The 22442-nt window shown below is 37.6% G+C and overlaps 1 protein-coding gene across 1 annotated transcript in view; it reads right to left on the minus strand.

Annotated features, from left to right (window-relative positions):
* Nucleotides 1–5875, minus strand: part of Spef2 (sperm flagellar and cilia associated 2) — a 148734-nt gene extending 142859 nt beyond the window's left edge. Inside the window, exon 1 of the mRNA XM_090332052.1 lies at nt 5744–5875. Coding sequence (XP_090188178.1) covers nt 5744–5801 — 58 coding nt within the window. The 5' untranslated portion in view covers nt 5802–5875. The remainder of the gene's footprint in view (nt 1–5743) is intronic.
* Nucleotides 5876–22442: the final 16567 nt, after the last annotated feature.

Raw genomic sequence — 22442 nt, forward strand, 5'->3', positions numbered from 1 at the left:
ATGTCTCTGATTAAGTAGCCAAAGGCAAGGCCCTATGTTCAAGCTTCAAAACTTGGAGATGGGGGAGTCACAAAATGGTGAAATTTCCTGTTTTTGTTTTGTTTTGACAGGATCCAACTCAGAGTAAAGTAGTCTTTCCTGGAGCCTTTCCCTTAAAATACCTGACCTTGAGCTCATCTAACTCCTCCAGCAATTTCCCACAGGTCCTTTGGATGAACATCTCAGTAAATCCAACTATGGGCAGCTATGACTGGTTCCTACAGTCTTTGGATAACTTGGCAACATTTCTTGCAGTAACAAACCATGGTGGTCAGTCTTTTCAAACTGTCTCCACTGAAGGCTTTACATTTTCAAGGTGTGCTATTTGAAACTGAATGTGTACATCAGAACTCTGTTCAGTTATGAAAATACTGGGTATCCTTCTTTCCTTGGAAATTTGTATCTCAAAACTTTGGCCTTGATGTGTAAACTAACCAACTTTGTGCTAGTATTTTCTGTGTAGAATTTTAGTGAATGAAAGCAAAACTGTAATTTTAAAAATTCTGCTGAGTATGCAAGGAAATATCAAAATGTTTTGTTTTCTACTAGAAGGAGCATGTTTTCTAATAAGCTCTGAGAGCTGATGTTTAAAAAAATGTGTAGTTCAATGATACTCAAGTAGAAGGAGTGCTAAAAGGAAACAAGCCTAGTATCGCAGCCTCACAACTCTAAACAAAGCTCCAAATATATCTGATGTAATTCATCTAGTAATGAAAAATTAGTATGTGCCTTGGCTCCTTTTTCTGTTGCTATTACAGAACATTCAAGTAAATTTCAATTTTTTTCACAGTTGTAGAAGTATCAAAGTGTTGGCACCTGTCAAGAGCTTTCTTTCTGCATCATAACATGGCAGAAGGAGGAAAAGCAAGAGTTCTGGAAACTGACTAGGGATAGGAGCCAAATTTATCCTTTGGTCAAGAGCCTCTGCTGGTAGTCAGTAAAACTCTTCCTCAGTGATTGCTTTAATCTATTCCTGATGCCAGAGCCCTCTTGACCCAACCACTTCTTAAAGATTCCAGAGTTAATATCTATTAAATTTCGGTGTGAGTTTTGGAGGGGACTGCCAAACTATGGCAATTCTCTCCCCCCCCCCCTCTCTCTCTCTCTCTCTCTCTCTCTCTCTCTCTCTCTCTCTCTCTCTCTCTCTCTCTCTCTCTCTCTCTCTCTCTCTCTCTCTCTCTCTCTCTCTCTCTCTCTTTCTTTTTCATTTATAAACAAAAGAGGTTGGTTTAGATTGCAATTCTAAAAGTCCAAAGCATGGTTTGGTTTCTGGTTGGCTTCTAGTAAGGATTTTCTTTCTCCCAGTTCTCTGCAGTCTTGAGGCAATTGTGTTTCACAGGGCTAGACAAAGCAAGATTACTCACTTGAGTCTCCCTTCCTCTTCTTACAAAGTTACTAATTGCAATCATCAGGCACCACCCTCCTGACCTTAACAAATCCTAATTGTCTCCCAGTGACCCACCTCTAAACCTATCAATACCTGATTCTGAAGATTAAGTTTCAGTGTAAGCTGGGCACTTCAGGGGCTTGTGTATGTCATCCTAGCTACTGAACCATGGCAATTTCTATGATTCTTTTTCAGATCTAAATTATGTCACTCTATAACATTGAACAATTGTCAGTCACAGTGTATTATAAAATATCTTATGTATTCAGCAAGGTTTTGCTATCTTTATTATTAAAGTCTGAGACATTGTTTTTTTTTAATTTAAAAATTCTAGATCTAAGAAAGACTTGGAAAAAAAGATCATATTAAGTGAAGTAAGCCAGAACCAAAGAAACGCAGTCTCCATGGTTTCCCTTATTTGTAATAATTAGTATATGTCTAGGATTTTCCTAGCAGAAGATCACAAAAGCTCAACAGCTATGTACGTGTAATCATATAAGATGATTCCAAGCAAAATGAACTCCAAGATATGGAAACAAGTTTTTCTTTGTTGTTTTTAATGTACTATGTGACATTATTTCTTTTTTCTTTTATTTTTCCCCCTATGGTTTTTCCTCTGTTATCACTGTATTTGATTTTGGTACTTGGTATTTTGTACATATGTTGGTTGTTTATTTGAATTAGGGAAAAGGAGAACAACAAAACGGTCAGACAAAGGACAAAGGGAAAACCAATGTAACTGGGGTGCTCACAAAACAATATGTGGGAAATGAATCTTACAATTTCTGGAAGAGATGACTGAGAGGGGGAGGAAAAGTGGGAGGGGGTAACAATGTTGGACAATAATTGTATTCATTACCTTACATATGGAACTGTAACCTCTCTGTATAGTACCTTCACAATAAAATTAAATGAAAAAATTAAAAACCAATCTGGTTAATATATCAGAGGACCCAAATAAATATGCCCATAAATGTCAAGGCAAAATATAGAAAATAGTCTCCAAAACAAATACTACAAATAGTTTATATAAAGAGTCTACATTAGCCATCTATGAAAATTCACTTTGTATAAATAATGAAGGGTGATCAGAGTGACAAAGTGCCTACTTAGTAAGTATTTGTTCTTATGCTCAAATGCGAGAACCACTATAAAGGAAAAAATAGAAAAACAAAGCAATACACAAAGAGGACAGATTAGTTTCTAAAACAAAATTTACAGATATGCTCCAGAATTCACATCAGCTTCACATAGAATTGACATAGATTTTAATTTCAGAAGCTTTTAGTCAAATAACATCTGTAAATAATATTAAATACTAGTGTATTTAAAATATTATTAAATTAATAGTTATAATGTCTGACTAGAGAAATTATTATAATATGCATAATACAAGTAGCCACAATTTTCCATGTAGCCAAGTTCCAAATCCAGAAGGATTTACAACTATCATTGCAAAGAGTCTTGCAGGTATTTGAAGGCATCTATTCACTTATGGAGAATATTCAGTATCTTCTTACCACAAATCTATATGGTCTACTAAAAAAAAGGGTAGTGTTTACTCTTAAAAATAAACAAGAGTTTTTGAAACACTTTACAGAAATCTTTCAATTATTCTAGACTACTTTTCATCATAAAACTATTTTTTTGAATTTCAGCTGGAACTGTGCATTGACTATCTTTTATTTCCAAGATAGTTTCACTAACATAAATCTAAGAATTGTTTTCCAGGAGAAATGGCCTGATTCACTCTACTCAGTGAGGATTATTAACTTTGTTTTTATAGCTTGGAATCTTCCTATACTGAGGTTAATTAACTCTCCAGAGAATCCAAGGACTCCTTGCACTATCAACTTCTTAAGTATAAAATGACTATTCTCAAATGAGATTGTTGGAATGCATTTTCTCTATTGTAGATATTCAGCTAGTCCAGGCAGCAACAAATGAAATATGATACAAATTATCTAGATAGTTATCTTCAAAACAGTCCAGAAATGAATTTGCTTTTACTGTATCTCCAACAACAGAACTATTAATAAAGAACTTATTTGGCCTTTTTTCTTTTCCATCCTATTTCTCTTCCCCACATGCGATGAATTGACTGCATCATTCCCAACTAAACACTAATAATTCCACTATGGGTACTTTTTTATAAACATTTGTTTTGCATTTTGCATGCTGTATTATATCTTTATTTCCATTCTCTGAAAGCAATGCAAGCAACACATTGGAGACGTATGCAAAGGAAAGCTAGCAATCTCATCTCCACTAGAGTAACTAGTACGTACTGTAGTTTCCTCTACCATTGTATAAACCACTATGTGCGCATGCACGTCAATTGCCCCGTCCATTTCTTTGCATACTTGAATCTAGACTCATAGTTAAAAAACATCCATATTCATATTGTGTTTTTAGTTACTTCAAACTATACTTCTAGTAGTGATAATGAGCTCAAAAGTGATGAGATCAAAAGTTTCAGCAACTAAGTCATTCTTTCTAGAGTTGCATAGAAATATATCATGTGAATAGGCCATCGCTTATCTGAAGAATATTAGACTGACGATTACTTTTTGCCCCTTTAATATAAACTTTCTATTGAAACGTCTTTTCCTATTGCTGTTTTGATTTCATGTGACAGATGCTGACAAGTGAGCTTTCACATACACTATTTACTGTTCACAGTATTCATATTTATTATCTCGTTTAATCTTGATATATAGATGAACTGCTGTTTTTTGTTATGATGAAACTTTTAATTATGATGAAATTTAGGTAAATAGCTTGCCCAGCTTACCAGTTAATAAATGTTGAGTAAGAGATTTCAACCCAGTTGGTCTGGCCTACAAACCCTTGCCTTTATCCAGAAATAGCCAAATGACTGTTCAGAGAACACACACGGGTCCTCCATGGTATACCCACAAACTGCTCATAGTGTTTCATTGCATGGAAGAGATAATTCGATAAGGAAACATCTGGAGCAGACTGCTTTTCTTTAAGTAGAGACCCTATTTTGTTTTCCTCCAAACAAAGGTTTGACTAGTTCTGTGTTAATCTCCTTGGACATTTTTGCAGCAGTTGACTATGTATTTCTGGCAAAGAGAAAGGAATTGGGATGAAGTGTCTCTGTTAACTGCTTCCAGGTTCATTACATTGGGAAAGCAGATGCTGGGAATTTTCCATTCATAGTTTATAGTGCCATAATTCTTACTTTAAAAATTCTGGAGGCTTTGATTCTTCAAAGAATGAAGTCATTCTTCCTCTCCCTCCCCAAACCAAAATCCCCACAACTCTGTAGAATTATAATAGTATCCACTGATTTTTATGGTTCTTATTAATTTTATGTGTCTTTTCCCCCCATCCCCATGTTGTAATCTTCAAGAGAGTCCCAGGCATTTGAGCAAACACTGAAACATTGTGCGTTTTTACTAATTAAAAAAATAAACCAAATTCAACGACACAATCTGTAACTTCTGCTCCTTTGGCAAAGAACGGCGTTAGGGCAAGATACTGTAGTTCAGACTTCACGGGACAGAAAAAGGAAGAAGAAAAGTGAAAATCCTAACGCGGCCCACGTTACCGCTGGGAACTCCTCTGAATCACAATGGAGTAGAACACTGGGGAAGAATTCACTGTTGCTCTCTGGGTGGGGATGGCGTTTGGCCGGGAGGCTGGGGTGATGTGTGCAGAGACCCGGCTGGAGATTCACCTCCGTGTGGGGTCCCCCTGCAGACAATGAGCACACCCCTCCCTCAGGGGCTCCGCAGAGGTGGCTGCCGGTTCCGGGAGCCCGGGCCTCCGCCGGCAGCTCCCCGCTCCCGGCAGTCAAGCTGTGGGGTCAGACGGCAGGGGCCCTGGCTGAACATCCGCTGAGTGCGCAGCGGAGCTGGTGACAGAGCCCTGGTCCCGGGATCCGCGGTGTCTACTGCGGCCCGGGGAGTGTGAAACGCAGGCCCGGCCGCGGGGACCTCACGCTCTGGGCAAGAGTAACGAGACTCGGGCAGTGCGCGTGCCACCGGGGCCGGGCGCTCCGACCCCTGCTCCGGGCTGGAGGAGAGGTTCCGCCGCCGGTGGGCTGGGCCGGGGACGCGGGGTGAGTGAGCGGGAACTCCTCCGGGAGCCCTCCCGAAGGGGTGGAGGCGGGGCGGGCCGAGCGGGGGTCACACCCCGGGGACCTCCCCGCCCCCTGCCCCGCCCCCCCCCGCCCCCCGTGCTCGTGTGCGCGCCCCCCGGCCCGGCCCCGGCCCCGGCCCCGGCCCCGGCCCCGCCTCCGGCCCCGGCCCCCGCCCCTGCCCCCCGACCCCGACCCCCGGCACTCACTCACGGTCCGAGACACCCTCAGCTCCTGGTTGAGCCACTGGCACAGGATCTCGGACATGGCAGGCCCGCGCCTAGCACACCAGGCAGGTGCCACAAACTTGCCAGGAACCAAGCCGGCCGGCCCTGCGTCCTCCTGTTGCCAGGACAACCCGTTGCTAAGGAAGCACATCCAAGCCAGAACTTGGTGACGGAGGAGGGAAGAGGGGACCCGAGCGCGGCCGACCGACGAAAGCAGAAACCCGGTCCTGCCCCCTGCTGGCTGGTAAGACCGGAGCGCGTGCGCATGCGCGGAGCAGCCAGCCCACTGGGCTTCACCCTGGAAAAGTAGATAGGTTTCTACAGGAGGGGGAGGGGGAGGAGGAGAGGATGAGGGGGAGGAGGGGTCAGAGGAGAAGGAGAGGAAGAGGAGGAGGAGGAGAGGGAGGAGGAGAGGGAGGAGGAGGAGGAGGAGGAGAGGAAGAGGGGGAGGAGGAGGAATTCACCTGGCATTTGAGTTACAAATCTTTATCCTCTACAAGTTAATCAGAGGTAGACTGTAAGTAGTTATCACCACCAGCTGCTTTAAAGTGTCCTTTACTGAAATGCATTTTGTCTAAAAAAAAAAATGCCCTAATTCTGTAAATAAAATGTATTGATTGTAATCATTTTCATAAAGCCCTAGCTTTGCCACCAGATGAATGTGGTTCCTGATGTCTGATCTTTATCTAACTAGCTCTTTAACTTTGGGAAAACTACTTAATGTCTTTGAACCTCAGTTTCCTTTTCTAGAATAAGGTATCAATATTTATTTTCTTAAAGTTGAGTTACATAAAAATATATATATATGTTGAAGTGGTGCTATGGCTCCAGTGGTTGTACACTAGCTTTGAGAAAGCTCAAGGACAGTGCCCAGGCCCTCAGTTCAAGCCCCAGAACTGGCAAAAAAAAAAAAAAAAGAAAGAAAGAAAGAAAGAAAAAAAGAAAGAAAGAAAGAAAAAAGTTTTAGTCTGACGCAGTGGCTCACTCCTGTAATCCTAGCTACTCAGGAGGCTGAGATCTGAGGATCATGGTTCAAAGTCAGCCAGGCCACTAAAATCCAAGAGACTGATTTCCAATTAACCACCAGAAAACCGGACGTGGTGCTGTGACTCCAGGGGTGGGAGGGTGGCCTTGAGCTGGAGTACTGTCCCAGAATTAAAGCCCCACGACATACATACATACATACATATATATATATATGTATATATGGATCATAGTAGAAGCTGAACACATTTCTTCCTTTTTCTCCTGTCTTTGTGCATTTTTCATTTCATTAGTATTTCATGAATTCCATTTAGCTCTTGCATGTAACATTTCAAGCATTATAAAGGAACTTATTTTCTGTTCTGATTTCATTTTCTGACTGAGTCAACATTTGTTCATGCACAAATAAAGATCGATAGGCAAGTTTAGAAAATTTCTTCCTTGACCCTCTACATATATCTCAATTCAGTTTCACATTTTCCCTGTTAACACCTTCGATCACTCTCTTACTACCTTTCCTCAACATGCTTTGCAATAGCCTTGCTCACTTGGCATTCACTGATGCCACAAACGTTTGCCTTCATGACCACAATAACCAGAATGCTGGGTACCCTTGTTTTTTTCTCCTTTGGAATCTCCTGTACAGCAGATGCAGCTCATTTCTTCCATTCAGACACCTTCATGAATTTCACTACAGCATGGCTGTTATCCCATATGATGCAATTCCTTCAGGGATTCCACACAGAATCCTGAAATTAAACAGTGTAAGAAACACGAGAGGGCCTTTCAGATAAATATGGCAAATGTAAGTGTGCATTTGGATGGAAAATGAAACTTTTTCCTTTACATAGTTGTGGTGCACATGGGTATGATTACATGTTGATGTGTGTATGTATGTGCAGCTAAAGGTATTTTTTTAAAAGGTCAATAAAATTTCAAGATACTCTCCTAAAGGATACAAGATAAAGTCCTAAGGGACTTTGCTGAAACTTGTCTATGAAATAACCTTGATCCAATCATCACTGGAGAAACACAGATGGTCTTTGCTGTCCTGCTTATATTTCTTTCCCTGGCAGCTTTTCTACCTCCCCTACCAAAAAAAAAAAAAGCAATAACTTTCATAAAATCCACCCGGGGGCTGGGAATATGGCTTCATGGTAAGAGTGCTTGTCTAGCATTCCTGAAGCCCTGGGTTCTGTTCTTTAAACAGAATAAAGCCAGAAGTGGTGCTGTGGATCAAATGGTAGAGCACTAGCCTTGAGCAAAAGAAGCTCAGGGACGGTGATCAGGCTCTGAGTTCAAGCCCCAGGACTGGCAAAAACAAAAATCTAGTCTGTTGTTTGGGACCAGCATTTCAGTTACTGCTTTTTACAAGACCTCATTTTTCTTCCCTCCATTCTTCCAATCCCAACTCTCTTTTAGAAGATAAAAGTGCTTTCCTTTTAGTTCCAATTTTAGACACCTAATTCTTAGCAAATGCCCACATCTTGGCTAACCACTCACTTTTGCACTCTTCATAATGCCTTTCTCCATACTTTTTCAAATAAATGTGGATATTGGCTTTCAGAAAAGCAAGGAACTTCCACTGTTGTTTTTTCATAATGGTAGATTTGTTTCATTTCAGAATTCTTGAATTTTTTTCTTTTACATGGAAGTATACACAATCCTTTCTATTGTGCTGCTTGTGTTCAAGGTTCTGCATGGTTTGTGTTATATGTGGATTCCACCTTTTCCAGGTAAACGTTTAGAATGGTCAATCCTATAAAGTAATTCGACTTAAGACAAAATAAGTTAAAAAGAACAGAACCTTGATTCTATGAGAAAAAAAATATCAAACTGTGTTTTCTGTCACTGAGACAGATAAGCCAACTTTCAAAGCATTCCTGTTCTACTGTCTTACATCTTCATGCTCAAACTGTTAGAGCTAAAACATTCTTGTAAGTCTATCAAATTTAAACTGAATTAATATTTTTGATGTTAAATCTTAAACCCTTGTTTCATGTCCTTTTCCTTTCCTGGCAGAGAAATAAAATATTGCCAGTGTGCCCACTAGTAACCATAATCATTCCTCATATAGCAGCACTAGACTCATACAGATAACATGTGTTTCTTGTCTTCACTGCAGACTGCTTCTAAGCAGGTTGGATATCTACATGTGTCTTAACTAATCCTATTGTGATTTATCTCTGAATAGGATAATTATTTAGTTCATTTTACTTTTGTCAGTCCTGGGGCTTGAACTTAGGGCCTGGGTGCTGTTCCTGAGCTCTTTTGCTTGAGGCCACTCACTGTTGGACACTTTGAGCCATAGAACTACTTCTGGTTGCAATGGTCTCATAGACATTTCTGCCAGGGCTAACTTAGAACTGCAATTTTCACATCTCAGCCTCCTAAGTATAGGCTAGGGTTACAGGTATGTACCATTGGTGTATGGCTTGGATAATTCTTTAGTGATATTATACCCAGTATTAGTGGTAATGTACTCAGTATTATACTATCTTGAGGTCTGCTTTATTATAATATAAATATCCCACATGTGTAAAATAAGGCATTTTATATTCTGACTACTTATGATGGAATAATCATGCATTCTGCTATTTCTCCTATTTGCAATACTATAGGCCAGATTTTCCAACTATTCCATAATCCAGTTCCATACTGTTATGTGACTCTGATTTTACACATTCTATTATTTCACAGCATTCTGTGGAAATTTCTGACTACCTTTTTCTTTTTTTTTCACTGATCAATTTGTACCAAACCCATTTCTTTCACTGAAGTCAGATACTCCTTTCTTCCTGCTTCACCCCTCTCTGTTTTTGGCTGATAATTTTTTTATTTTCTTCACGTAGTTGTACAAAGGGGGTTCAAGTCAATATGTCAGTTTATTACTACAATGCACCCTGGTCAATGTCACCTCTTTTGTCATTCTTCCCTGTCTCTCACTCCTCTCCAGGCCCTCAATTTCCTAGTTACATTCAGAGTGCTTTCTTAAAACATCCATAGCTCTTAATGATAGAATCAGCTGAGGTGCATAGTATGATCTGATATATAAGAGTATGTGTTTCTCGTTTTCACATACTCCGTAAATGTCATGGTGTGAACCTGAATGCCAGTGATAATGCAAACATATACCATTCATGCATTTATGCATTATGTTTTAGAAAGATTAGGCTTTGGTGTCATTTGATGGGTCCAATCCCTATGCCTTTAAGAGAATCAAGTCATTATTCTGAGTTTGAGAGGATAGCAGAGAAGAAACTATGAAGAGAATGAACTCTAGAAGTGAGCTTGAGAGCTCTTTGAGTTGGTGGTCAAATATAAAGTACTCACATAGGGAGGTAAAAGCATAATTGGAAAATCCAAGTGTTTCACACTGATAAGGAACCATTGGCTTTCCAATCTTCTAGAGTGGAGAAAACTCAAGGAACAAAGCAAATCTTATTTTGTTTGTTTCTATTAACTCAGAACTTTCTGCTTGCTGTGCAGAGTTGCTCTTCTCACTTGGGCCACACGTAGCCCTTGATACTTTAACTATGATTTAGAAAGTGTTTCACATTTTCCCATGGGCTGGCCAGGACAGAGATCTTAATTATGATTCCCAAATATCTGGATGACAGATGCATGCACTGCACATGGATTAGGGGTTGCAATGAAGGTCCTGCAAATCTTTTGATGGTTTCAAATAGCTGTCCTCCCAATTTCTGTCTCCTGAGTGATTTTTGTGACAGATATAAACCACCATGTTCAAGCTATTTTTACTATTATTATTGTTTTTTATTTAAATTATTCTACCTTAGCTCTAGTGTAATCTATAGTGAAAAGCCTCAAATTAAACTGTAGCAACTTGATGATGCAATAGATTAATGTCAAGTTTGTAATTAACACTAAAATTATAAAATTGTAGTCAAAGAAGACTAATAGTTTACTCTTAGAAACTAAGCAGACAAAATGTTCATTATAGATATAGAGAACTTAGAAATTGGTGTTAACCAAGATAGCATATGGCAGAATGTATATTTTTTGAAGTAATACAGAGCATTCACCAAGAAAAAAATACATTTTAGCTTTTTTTTTTTTTTGGCAGTCCTGGGCTTGAGCTCAGGGCCTGAGCACTGTCCTTGGACTTTCTCAAGGCTAGAGCTCTACCACTTGAGCCTTAGCACCACTTTCGGCTTTTTTCTACGTATGTGGTACCAAGGAATCGAACCCGGGTCTTCATGCATGCTAGGCAAGCACTTTAACCACTAGGCCAAACTCCCAGCCTACATTTTAGCTTTTAATGTAAATGTCAAGAAATTTAAAACAATTGAAATCCTCTAAACTAAGTGGTGTTAAATTAAAATCAAACTAGAAATATATCTGGAATATTCTAAAGTGTTTGTACATAAACCAAAACACTTCTAAATAACCAACAAGCAAATAATAAATAAAATAGAAGAATCATTTTTATTAAATAACAATAATAGTAATTGCAGCAGAAGATCAGAAACTAAAATTATGATTAGGAGGAAATTTATTTACAAAACAGAAAATATAGGAAATCAATTATTTTAGATCTTATTTAAGAAGTTAAAAATAAAAAGCAAAACAAGATGTAGTAAGTAGAGTGTGGCGGAATGTAGAAGCAGACAGAAAAGACATTAATGATAGAGTTGTAATAGAGAGAATTTCAAGCATCAGAAGTCATTTCATTGATGAGTTCAAATCCCAACTAGACTTATTAAGACAATAAAAAGAAATCAGTGCCTACCAAAGAAATAGAGAGCAGATGGCACTGCAGATGATATAGACATGAAAATATAAAAATTATGCACATATACTTGAAGTCAGGGAGGAAGTTTCTTCAAAATTACAAACTATCAAAATTTATTTAAGCAGAAATGAATACCATAATTCCTTCTATATAGTATTTTCCAACTTCCAGGATTTAATCATGGGTTTAGATGAGCAGAGCTGTGAAAATTTATTCTTACTGGATGTACTTGAGTTTTCAATAAGTGTCTGATAGTCATCTAGAGATGAGGAATTACCTGATTACTCAAGCCAATCTATTGAATTGTTGTTAGCAATGTAGAGTTTAGCATCTGCTTAATTCTCTATCACCACAAACTGACACACTTTTGGGGTGCCCCTCCATCCTGGAACAGTAAAAATATCTAAAGATTGGACTTGTGTGTGCGTGTGTGTGTGTGAAAGCCAATACTGAGACTTGAACTCAGGGCCTTGCCCTCTTCCTTAGCTTTTTCTCCTAAGGTTGACACTTGAGCCATTTCCACTACTAGGTTTTTTTCTGGGTTAACTGGAGAAAAGAATCTCTCATGTTTGTCTGCTTGGGGCTAGATTAGAACTAGGGTCCTCAGATCTCAGCTCCTGAGAAACTAGATATGAGCCACCAACATCCAGTTTATCTTTACTTCTCACGGAGCCTCAAAATCCTAGTCACAATGCAGACTGGTGGAAGTCATGGCACTCTTGATTGCCAGCTTTAGAGGAATCTTGAAGTCATTCTTTTAACCTCTTCCCTGCACAGCACTCATTTTGAAAGGAGGCAGTTGTTGGAGCCAGATGTTTGACTACTCAACATAACAGCTAGTAATAGAAACAGCATGCAATGTTGACATTCTTTGATGATCTCTAAGATAATAAATAGTCAGCTTTTCCCCTGACTTTGAATCTACATAGTCATCACCCACGTGTAATTCTAAAATGGAAGAATAATCTGATTAGGGGAAGATCCCATAATGTCCTGACTAACACTAATTTTATTGAATTGTTAGACTGGTAAATCAAGGAACTGGTGTTGTGTACATTTTTAGAGTTCTCATAATTATAAAATCCACCACTGTGACCATTTGCTACTTTTTATGTTCACAGATGTGCATCTGTTTCATCATTCACAGTGAGATTTTTGAATTGCTTCCCCTGAAGAGTTAGTGTTGTCTCTCCTTGAGATAAACCTACTTGCTTATTTCTAATGAGAGCATTACCATTAGAAAGTAGCAGGGGTTTTGCACTAGTGGATTGTTTTAATAGAAATGGAATGAGCTTTCAATCCATTAGGTTCTGCTCAGCTACCTCACCATTGGTGTTTTGAATCCATCTGTTCACATACAAACTTTTATTGGCACTTTTAAAAAATAAACAAAACACTTTTGTAGTCATTTCACCAAAATACTAAATGAAAGTTTATTGAATTATGTATGTTATTATTCAACAAAAATGGCATTGTTAATTTTAAATGGAATATGGGACTAAAGATTAAAAATATATCTTAACAGCATTTTCCACAACAAATGTCTCACATAAAGTAAAACTTTCAGTTGCTTCTTCAGTTATTCATTTTATACTTTAATTGGGGAAATAGTCCAGTAAATAGAGCTTCTCTATATAGACAAAGCAATGGCACAAAAATAATTACTATAAAATACTTTGTAATACCACAGTGAAAGTGTGTGTGTGTGTGTGTGTGTGTGTGTGTGTGTGTGTGTGTGTGTGTGTTGGGAGGGAGGGTGGGTTCCAGATTCCAGATTCTTGGATTTTAATGGCTGGTTATATTCCAAATACAGACTTTAGAGCCAATTAAGGTTATTCATGTTCTTCCTTTTCTTGTAAGTTTAAAAAACTTGAAAACACATTTGAAAAAAATTGTATCAGAATAAATAGGAAGGATAACTGATATAAGCCAAAAAATATATGAAGAAGCTCAGAATGTCATAATGTATGTGAACTTGTCTTTACATTATGAAATTCAGTCCTAAAATCTTGTATGTATGGGAATATAGATTCCCAGGCTCCATTGCATTAAAACCATTTCTTGCAACATTGGAGGGCTGGAAAATGTGTGTGCAGGCATATATGCCTATGTGTATGTACACCTATTTATGTTTCAAGTGTCTGTAGGTTCCTCTTTTGGACCTCATCAATTTTTCTTTTAGGATATCATCTATATTTCTATCAGTTCTGCAAGGATATGTTAGATATTGGGGAAAATCTTTTATAGATTCTATGGATGTTACAAACTTCAAATAATGGTCAGGGAGTCTTCTGTGGAATCCATATCCACAAACTTCACCTGGAGAATTCTTCAGAACAAAAAAGTATTACGCTTCCCATCTCAGAACCTCAAGAGAAAGAGGTTACCATCATATATTATGCTGAGATAATAATAAATTCTGTGATAGTAATGTGATAGTTAAAATTACAAATTAAATCATCTTATAAAAATAAAATCATGCTATTTTGAACTTGATCAGGAATTTAAATCCAAATAAAGTTATATTTACTTCTGGCTACCAGCAGATTCCATACTGGATTATTCTGACCATGTACATGAATTATAAAATCTTCTCAAATGTTTAGAGACTGGATTTGTTGGTCTCCTTTTAGGGAGATCCAGACACAAAAGGGAAGTACATTGAAGTCAGTTTACTTTAGTATTCTATTCTACCAAGTTGGTATCAGTGCCAAAAAAAAATGTAAAAATGATTCTAAACCACCAAGATGTATGAGAGGTGATAGGTGATGATGTTATAATGAAAATACATCTATTTTCTATAAGAAATGCAATTTGTGTAGGATAGGGAAGGGGGGAAAACAAGATGAGGGGTGAGGGTGGGGGAGAGAAATGGGAACCAAGACATGAGAAAGGGTATCAATGTTTATGACGTAATGCACCTTCTATCTGGTGAATAGAATATGACCCTTTAATTGCAATAAAAATATATGAAAAAAGAAATGCAATTTGTTATGCCTAATTTGTTTTTGGAAAATGGAACTCAATTTTCAATATCTACTAATTTGATATACCTCCCAGATGGGTCTCTTTTTATATTTCTTTTAAACTCACCAAATAATTTCTACTGAAGATACTTGGGGGATCTCCTAAGATAAGGCAATGCTTTAACTGACATTGCGTAATTACTGCAATTCATGCTAAAACTGCAATGACGTGATGGCTAGTAGTACACCAAGTTCTGTTACTTGCAAATTACTTTTGTTTCCTCAGTTATGGTAGAACTTTTATTCTGACCAAAAAATCAAAGGGGAAGGTTGTGAGAGCTATGTAAGTGGAGTTCTACAAAATGTATCATGAGATCAAGAGGACAAGTCAGGAGATCAAATAATAGACATAAGATATAGCTGTAATAAAATATCAGGAATTATCATGAAGTCAAATCCAAAGAAATACTTGCCTTTCTATTTTAACTTCTAGCAATGAACATATCATCCCCTTCAATGTATGGTTAGGTATGTCTGTCTACCTAGACAGACATGGGGAAATTCATCTAAAACTGCATTAAACTGAAAGGAGAGGATTGGGAATATAGCTCAGTGGTAAAGCTAAACCTAAAATACCTTAGTAAGGCAATGTTATTGCGTTAAATACATTTGAAATTTTAAAATAATGGAAGAGTGTATTACTATGTTAACTTGTAGTACAGGTTAACCTTGAAGTTCTGAGGACAGTGGCTATAAACAGAATAGGCCCCGATAATATAGGAAGTCTCATACAACATAAGCTTGTCATTGCACTCTAAAAGTTGCATTTCCTGTATATTTAAAACTTCTGGAAATTAGGAACCCCTGATAATATGCATTATCCATAGACAATCCCATGAGGCAACTCTCCCACCATAAGTTGCAATTAAGATCATCTAGTTGAGAGTAAGTCTCTGGGTAAACAAAGACCTGCTTATAAGGAATGAGGTTACCACCCAGAGCAGAGGACAATTCGACACCTCATTTGTAGAAAAGTTAAATTCTTTTCTAAACACTTGAATGCATATTTTATTTACATATTTATTATATTATATTTACATTATTATTATATTTATTTACATTATATTATTATTTTTATTTATTGACCTTATTCTTTATTTACATTATTTATTTGCATTATCATTATTTATTTACACTATTGTCATTATAGAGGTGATGTACAGTGAGATTACAATGACATGAGTCATGGAATGAGTATATTCCCTTTTGCACAGTGTCTTCAGTTCCCTCATTCTCTCCCAGTCCCTCCTTCCGGTCTCTACCCATGAGTTATACGTAGTTCACTTCCATCAATGTCCAGTGAAATCCACTGCTGCACTTTTTCATCCTTTTTCATCCTTTTTCTCACAAGTTCTATACCCTGCCCCCAACTGTTCCAAAGGTGATACGCTTGAATGCATCATTTCTAATGTGAAGAAGATAGAACCATCAAAAACTAAAAACTAAAAAAAAAAGAAACAAAAAAAAGTTTGAGTGGATCCCCAAAATGTGGTACTTATATACAACGACATTTTACACATCCATTAGAAAGAATAGATAATGTTATTTACAGGGAAATGGATGGAACTAGAACAAATCATACTAAGTGAGGTACACTAAGCACAGACAGACAACTGGTACATGATAAATTATACAGGATTGTAGGTGCACACACATAGCATAACCAAAAGAGGATAGTCTAAGGAAAGGAGCACAAAAGCACAATGCTTAATTGCCTCTTCATATTTATATAAAACAATATATGTATTGAAAGGCTGAATATTTTTACTCTAGATAAGATAACCAATTTAGAATGTCTACATAGATCCTGAACATTTTGGAGAGGAAAATGTCACTTAAAATTTGAGTTGCCTGATAACAGGTTAAGAATTGAGTCCTCATGTTGTCTTGAGATCTTTCAGATGAAGCTGGTCTAAGTATCCCCTTCCTTCATGTAACTGAGTCAACAAAATTTTTGATCTAGACAAGGGACACAAATGGATGGTTCCACTAATGTGAGTTTGGTTACAAAAATGTTTCTACCTTCAGAGATAAATAAGATTTAACTTCATGTTTTATATCATTTCTCCTATTCTCCAGTTTGTAAGTTCTTTGGTTTTGGTTTATAAGATTAAAGGATGAAAACCATTACTTAAATAAGAATCTGTCCTGAGGAGGCAGAAGAAAGTCAGAGGTATCTGAGAGAAATAGATTCCTAAAATATATTTCTTACCACTTATTGCTCAAGATCCCTTTGTCTTTATTTCTCAGAAGGATTTCTTGATATCTCAATCACATCTTAATTTTCCAGTTTTTCTCCGTTTTATCTTTGTGTTTTGATTTATTCGGTGAGAAACTTGGATTTAGTTTGTTCAAAACATCAATATTCTTAGGTAATGTCAGTATATTTGCTAATAAATACAGTTGTGAAGAGACATTGTGCCCCTCACCCTCAGGAGCAAAGCAAAAATATATCAAATGGCTCTTTGGTAAAAAGGACATTAAATAATGGTAGATAATGTTGCCTTCAACTATAATTTCATAAAAGATGTGATAGATTTATTATCTAGCTCTATCATAACTCAAAGCAAGCCTTTCTAAAGAGTGAATTACTACATAGGCTCTGATTTGCTTATGCTATGTTTTCTAAAGATATGTATTCTGTACCTTTGATGAAGATTAGAACTCTGACTTAGATACTTATTTCCATGTTACAAATGACTCCATAACTTTAGCATTTTGAAACACATACATTTATACATCTAGATCTTACATTTTCTATGAATGACAATTTCAGTTACGGATTAGCTGGCTTCACTGTTTCAGGGTCTTTTTTTTAAGACTGAAGCAGTGTCAGTAAATCTGTGAACTCAGTCCAAGGCCTGAGTAAGAAGGACTTCCATGTGGTTGTTGGCAGAATGTAGCTCCTTCTGGCTGGTCAACTATTGATCACCCTCAGGTTTTGTGAACAGGAAAAGCACTTTCAGCTAGCCAAGGAGAGGCTGCACACATGACAAAAGATAGAGCCTCTGGTATCTTCATCTAATTACTAGAAGTAAATTACAAGGTTTAGTCTACCTGCACAGAGATTGATCACATGAACACCAGGTGACATATCCATTGATAACCGTATGGCAACAAAGAGCATCCAAGATGATGGGTAAGGTGGTTTTGTCAAACATCAAACTCAGTAGTATATGACTGCTAAGCATAGGTATACAAGAAACCATAGAACATTATACTGATAGCCATATGGAGACAAATATGTGTTCATTAACACACAAATATGAGCAAGCAGGGTCTCATGCCTGTAAACCCAGCTTTGCAAGAGGCAGAGAGCTGAAGGATCATGGTTCAAAACCAGCCTGGGCCAAAAGGTTCAGCAATGACTTAGCAAAAATGCTGGACTGGAGGCGTGTGTCACGTGATAGAGCCCCAGCAGAGCTAGCAAGTTGAGTAAATGTGAAGCCTGGAGTTTAGAATCTCATACCACCAAACAACAAGAAAAGTTCAAATACAAGATGAGCAAATTTTTGTTCTACTGTGGCAATCTGAGTGCTAGACAAGTGCAAACTCCCTTCAACATAATTATGAGCAGCAAAGACTTAAATTGGTCAATACTTGTTTCTTAGAAAAAGGGTTTTAAAGCATTCCTAACAAATGCTGAGGGTCTAGAGTACAGTGAAACTTTATTGATTCACTACTAATTTGTATCCAGGCCATTTACAGGTTCAGTTAAAGTGAGGGTTGAACACAGACATGGAGAACTACTATCAAAATAATATTTAGAAAGAGCAAGGTACAGGTCCATTTCAGACTATGCACTGGGTTGTTTTATTGCCTGGTGAGGCAGGAAGACTGTCCCTGCGGGATCCCTATCTTTCAGAAGCAGGGCCCTACTGTATCAAAGGCTTCTCTGTTCTGTTATTTGGTAAGGAAGAACTGCTCCTTTGGTTCTCAATAAATTCGTACCTTCTCAGCTGCTAATTCTTCTCGTGATACCTTGTTTGATATTTTTTACATCAGTATTTAAATACAGCATTTTCCTAGCCCATGGGTTCTTTACCATCTTCACAGTAATCTCTCAAATGACCTTATCAGTGTTTTTTTGTATTATAGATTGGGTATTAGTGAATACTTTCTAAGTCATAGCTTGTCCTATTATTGTTACTTATGCTATAAAATCTATGTTGACACATATGATTACGTTTTGCTCTATCCTCTTAATAAGCTTTTCATTGACTCAATAGGTGATTAAGGGTGGGATTTATCTATACAATCTTCTTATTTTGGAGGTTGATGATATTGAGATTATATTTAAAAATAAAAATAACATAAAATGTTTTTCTAGGCTAGAATCTGTGAAATTCTTATACACTTGAAATGACTAAACTATTACTTTGCTTCTTATAAATTTGTTTTTCTTACCTTAAAAATTAGGAAAAGGAAAATTTCAGTGCTTTCAAATGGATTTCTTTTCACATTATAGTTGTAGAGACTTTAGTTCCTATTAATATGACTGGCAATTTAAAAACAAATTAATATACTCCATCTATTCAACAAAGCAAAAAAAGCAAAAAACAAACGATCATATCAATAGCTATTGATAAAACCACTTGAAGCTGGGTGCAGTGGCTCATCCCTGTGATCCTTGTGACTCAGGATCTGAAGATCAATGTTCAAAGCCAGCCATGGCACAAAAGGATCTGAAACTTATCTCCAATTAACCTCTAGAAAATGATAAGTAGTGCTTGGCTCAAGGGTAGGTTGGTAGCCTTGAGCTGAAGAGCTCAGGGTCAGCACCCAGGCAGAGTTCAAGCCCCATGACCCACACAAAAAAGAAAATAACAACAAAAAATACTTGATAAAGTCTGATGCTCTACCATGATGAAAACTCATGGACAACACATATTGCAGAGTAACTCCTCAATCGGAAAAAGAATATCTAAAAATTAAATCCCCACATTAAATAAACTATGGACATACATTCCATAATTCTTTTTTTATTGTAATTAGTAAAAGGGTTACATGATATTTGCCAGGTAGAAGGTGCATTAATTTACATACATTGATACCCTTTCACATGACTTGGTACCCATTACCCTCCCCACCACACCCTCCACCCGTCTTGGTTTTCACCCCTTCCCTATCAAATTTCAAATAACCAAATACAAATAAATTCAATATATCAGATAACAAAGTGAGATACTGTAACAATTACATTCCATAATTCTTAATGGGTAAAAACTCGAAGCTTTGGGGCCGGGAGTTTGGCCTAGTGGTTAAAGTGCTTGCCTAGCATGCATGAAGACCCGGGTTCGATTCCTCGGTACCACATACATAGAAAAAAGCCAGAAGTGGTGCTGAGGCTCAAGTGGTAGAGCTCTAGCCTTGAAAAAGTCCAAGGACAGTGCTCAGGCCCTGAGCTCAAGCCCAGGACTGGCAAAAAAAACCAAAACAAAACAAAAAAAACTCAAAGCTTTCTCATATAGAGTAGGAACAAAGAAGCGTTTTTATATATAACTCAAAAGGCATGACCTAGGAAATAAATGACACTCTAAACTCCATTAAAGCTATAAACTTCTCTTGAAAGAAAAAATTTCCAGAGAATAAAAAAATAAGTCATTGACTCGAAAATATTTGCAAAAATCTCTGGCCATAAAAGAAATGCAAATTAAGACAACTCTAAAATTCCAGGATCAAGAAATCTAAAAACAAGAGATGCTGGAGGGGATGTGGCCAGGAGGGATCACTACTGCACTGTTGGTGGGAGTACAAACTCGTTCAACCACTACAGAAAGCAGTATGGTGGTTCCTCAAAAGACTGTACATAGAGCCCTCCTATGACCCAGCAATTCCACTACTTGGCATTTACCCAACCATCCAGAAACAAGAACATACTAAATCCACTAGCACAACGATGTTCACTGCTGCACTATTTACCATAGCAAGAATATGGAACCAACCCAGATGCCCCTCAGTTGATGATGAGTGGATCAACAAGATGTGGTATTTATACACAATGGAATTCTATGCTGCTGTCAGAAAGAATGACATTGCCCCATTTGCAAGGAAATGGAAAGACTTAGAAAAAATCATATTCAGTGAACTAAGCCAGACTCAAAGGAACTTAGGTTCAATGGTTTCCCTCATTCTTCATAATCAGCAGAAACCTTGAGCTCTCCTAGCAGAGACTTACAATAGAGCAAAACCTAGATACATAAGGACATATAGGATGAGGATAAATGAAAGGACCTCCAGGATATAGAAACAAAACCCATATAATGAGTGATTGTTGTCCTTAATGTACTATGTTATCTCTCATCTCTTTTGCTGTCCTTGGTTATCTCATATTGTTACAGTATTTTACCTTGTTATCTGATATATTGTATATATGTTTATCTGGTTATTTGAAATAGGATAGGGAAGGGGGGAAAACAAGATGAGGGGCAGGGATTGGGGAGGGAAATGGGGACCATGACATGAGAAAGGGTATCAATGTTTGTAAAGTAATGCACCTTCTATCTGGTGAATATAATGTAACCCTTCTATTAATTACAATAAAAATATGTAAGAATATTTGCAAAAGACTTTTCTGTGTGTCTCTGAACTTGACTTTCTTCACTCCACCTAATTGTTCCAGGTCTATTATTGTCTTACAAATGACATATGATGGTTGAGTAAGGAGGACATGCGTTTTTCTCTCATATATATTAGTCTAAATTAAGAATATATAGTTGAATATACATAGGATCATACACATTTATCCACAAATTAACTACAGTATAGTATATATGAGGGATGGATTCCTTTGAGCAGCTACATTATAGTTTAACAAAATGAACACAAAGAACCTGGAACTTGTGATGCCAGCGATGGTATGGTCAAGGGGATGGGGAGAGACAAATGGAGGCATGAATTGTAGGCAAATTCAGTCATAATAGTTCACATGTAGATGTGAAAATATGTGAATTAACTGAATTGAGAAGGTGGGTGGGATGTGGAAGGCATGGGGAGGATGACTATAGGGGGGACACTGATCAACATGACTTGCATTCATAAACTGACATGAAACTCCTTTTTACAACTACTGAAGGGTAATAATAAAATAAAAATATAATACCAAGAAAGAAAAGACATTTTTGCCAGTGCTGTGGCTTCAACTCAATGCCTGATCACTGTCTTCCAGCTTTCTCAAGGCGAGGGCTGTACCACTTCAGCCACAGCACCACTCCTGGCTTTTTCTACGTATATGGTACTGAGGAATTGAACCCAAGTCTTTGTGTATGCTAGGCAAGCACTCTACCACCAGGCCAAACTCCTGGCCCCAAACAATACTTTCGATAACTGTTATTCCAAATGCATGAAAAATTCTTACAATTCAATGGTAAGGAAACAAAAATCTGTCACCCGTGGCAGCTCAGAAACACATTGCTCTTTAGGACTTGATCATTTAGCAAATAAGCTGAAAATTTTGGGTACAGTGTTTCACTAGGCCCTTTTTTCTTGATTGAGGAAAAAAATTACCATATATAAAAGTCAACGTTATTGGGCCGGGAGTTTGGCCTAGTGGTAGAGTGCTTGCCTAGCACGCACGAAGACCCAGGTTCGATTCCTTGGTACCACATACTTAGAAAAAGCCAGAAGTGGTGCTGAGGCTCAAGTGGTAGAGTTATGCCTTGAGAAAAATCCAAGGACAATTCTTAGGCCCTGAGCTTAAGCCCAGAATTGGCAAAAAAAAAATGTCAACGTTATTAGCTCTGCTTTGATGTGGCTTGGTAGTGTCTTCTCTGGAAATTAGTGGTTTACAGCTATATGAATATACCATTGTTACTGTGTTATTGCTATGATGCTGCAATCATAATTGCTAATGATATTTGTGCTTAATTCATAGTAAAATTGGTTCTCTTGCTACTAGTAGTATTACTATTACAAA

This window comes from Megascapheus bottae, chromosome 4, assembly GCF_031878675.1.
Source record: "Megascapheus bottae isolate mThoBot1 chromosome 4, mThoBot2.hap1, whole genome shotgun sequence".
Classification (NCBI taxonomy): Eukaryota; Metazoa; Chordata; class Mammalia; order Rodentia; family Geomyidae; genus Megascapheus; species Megascapheus bottae.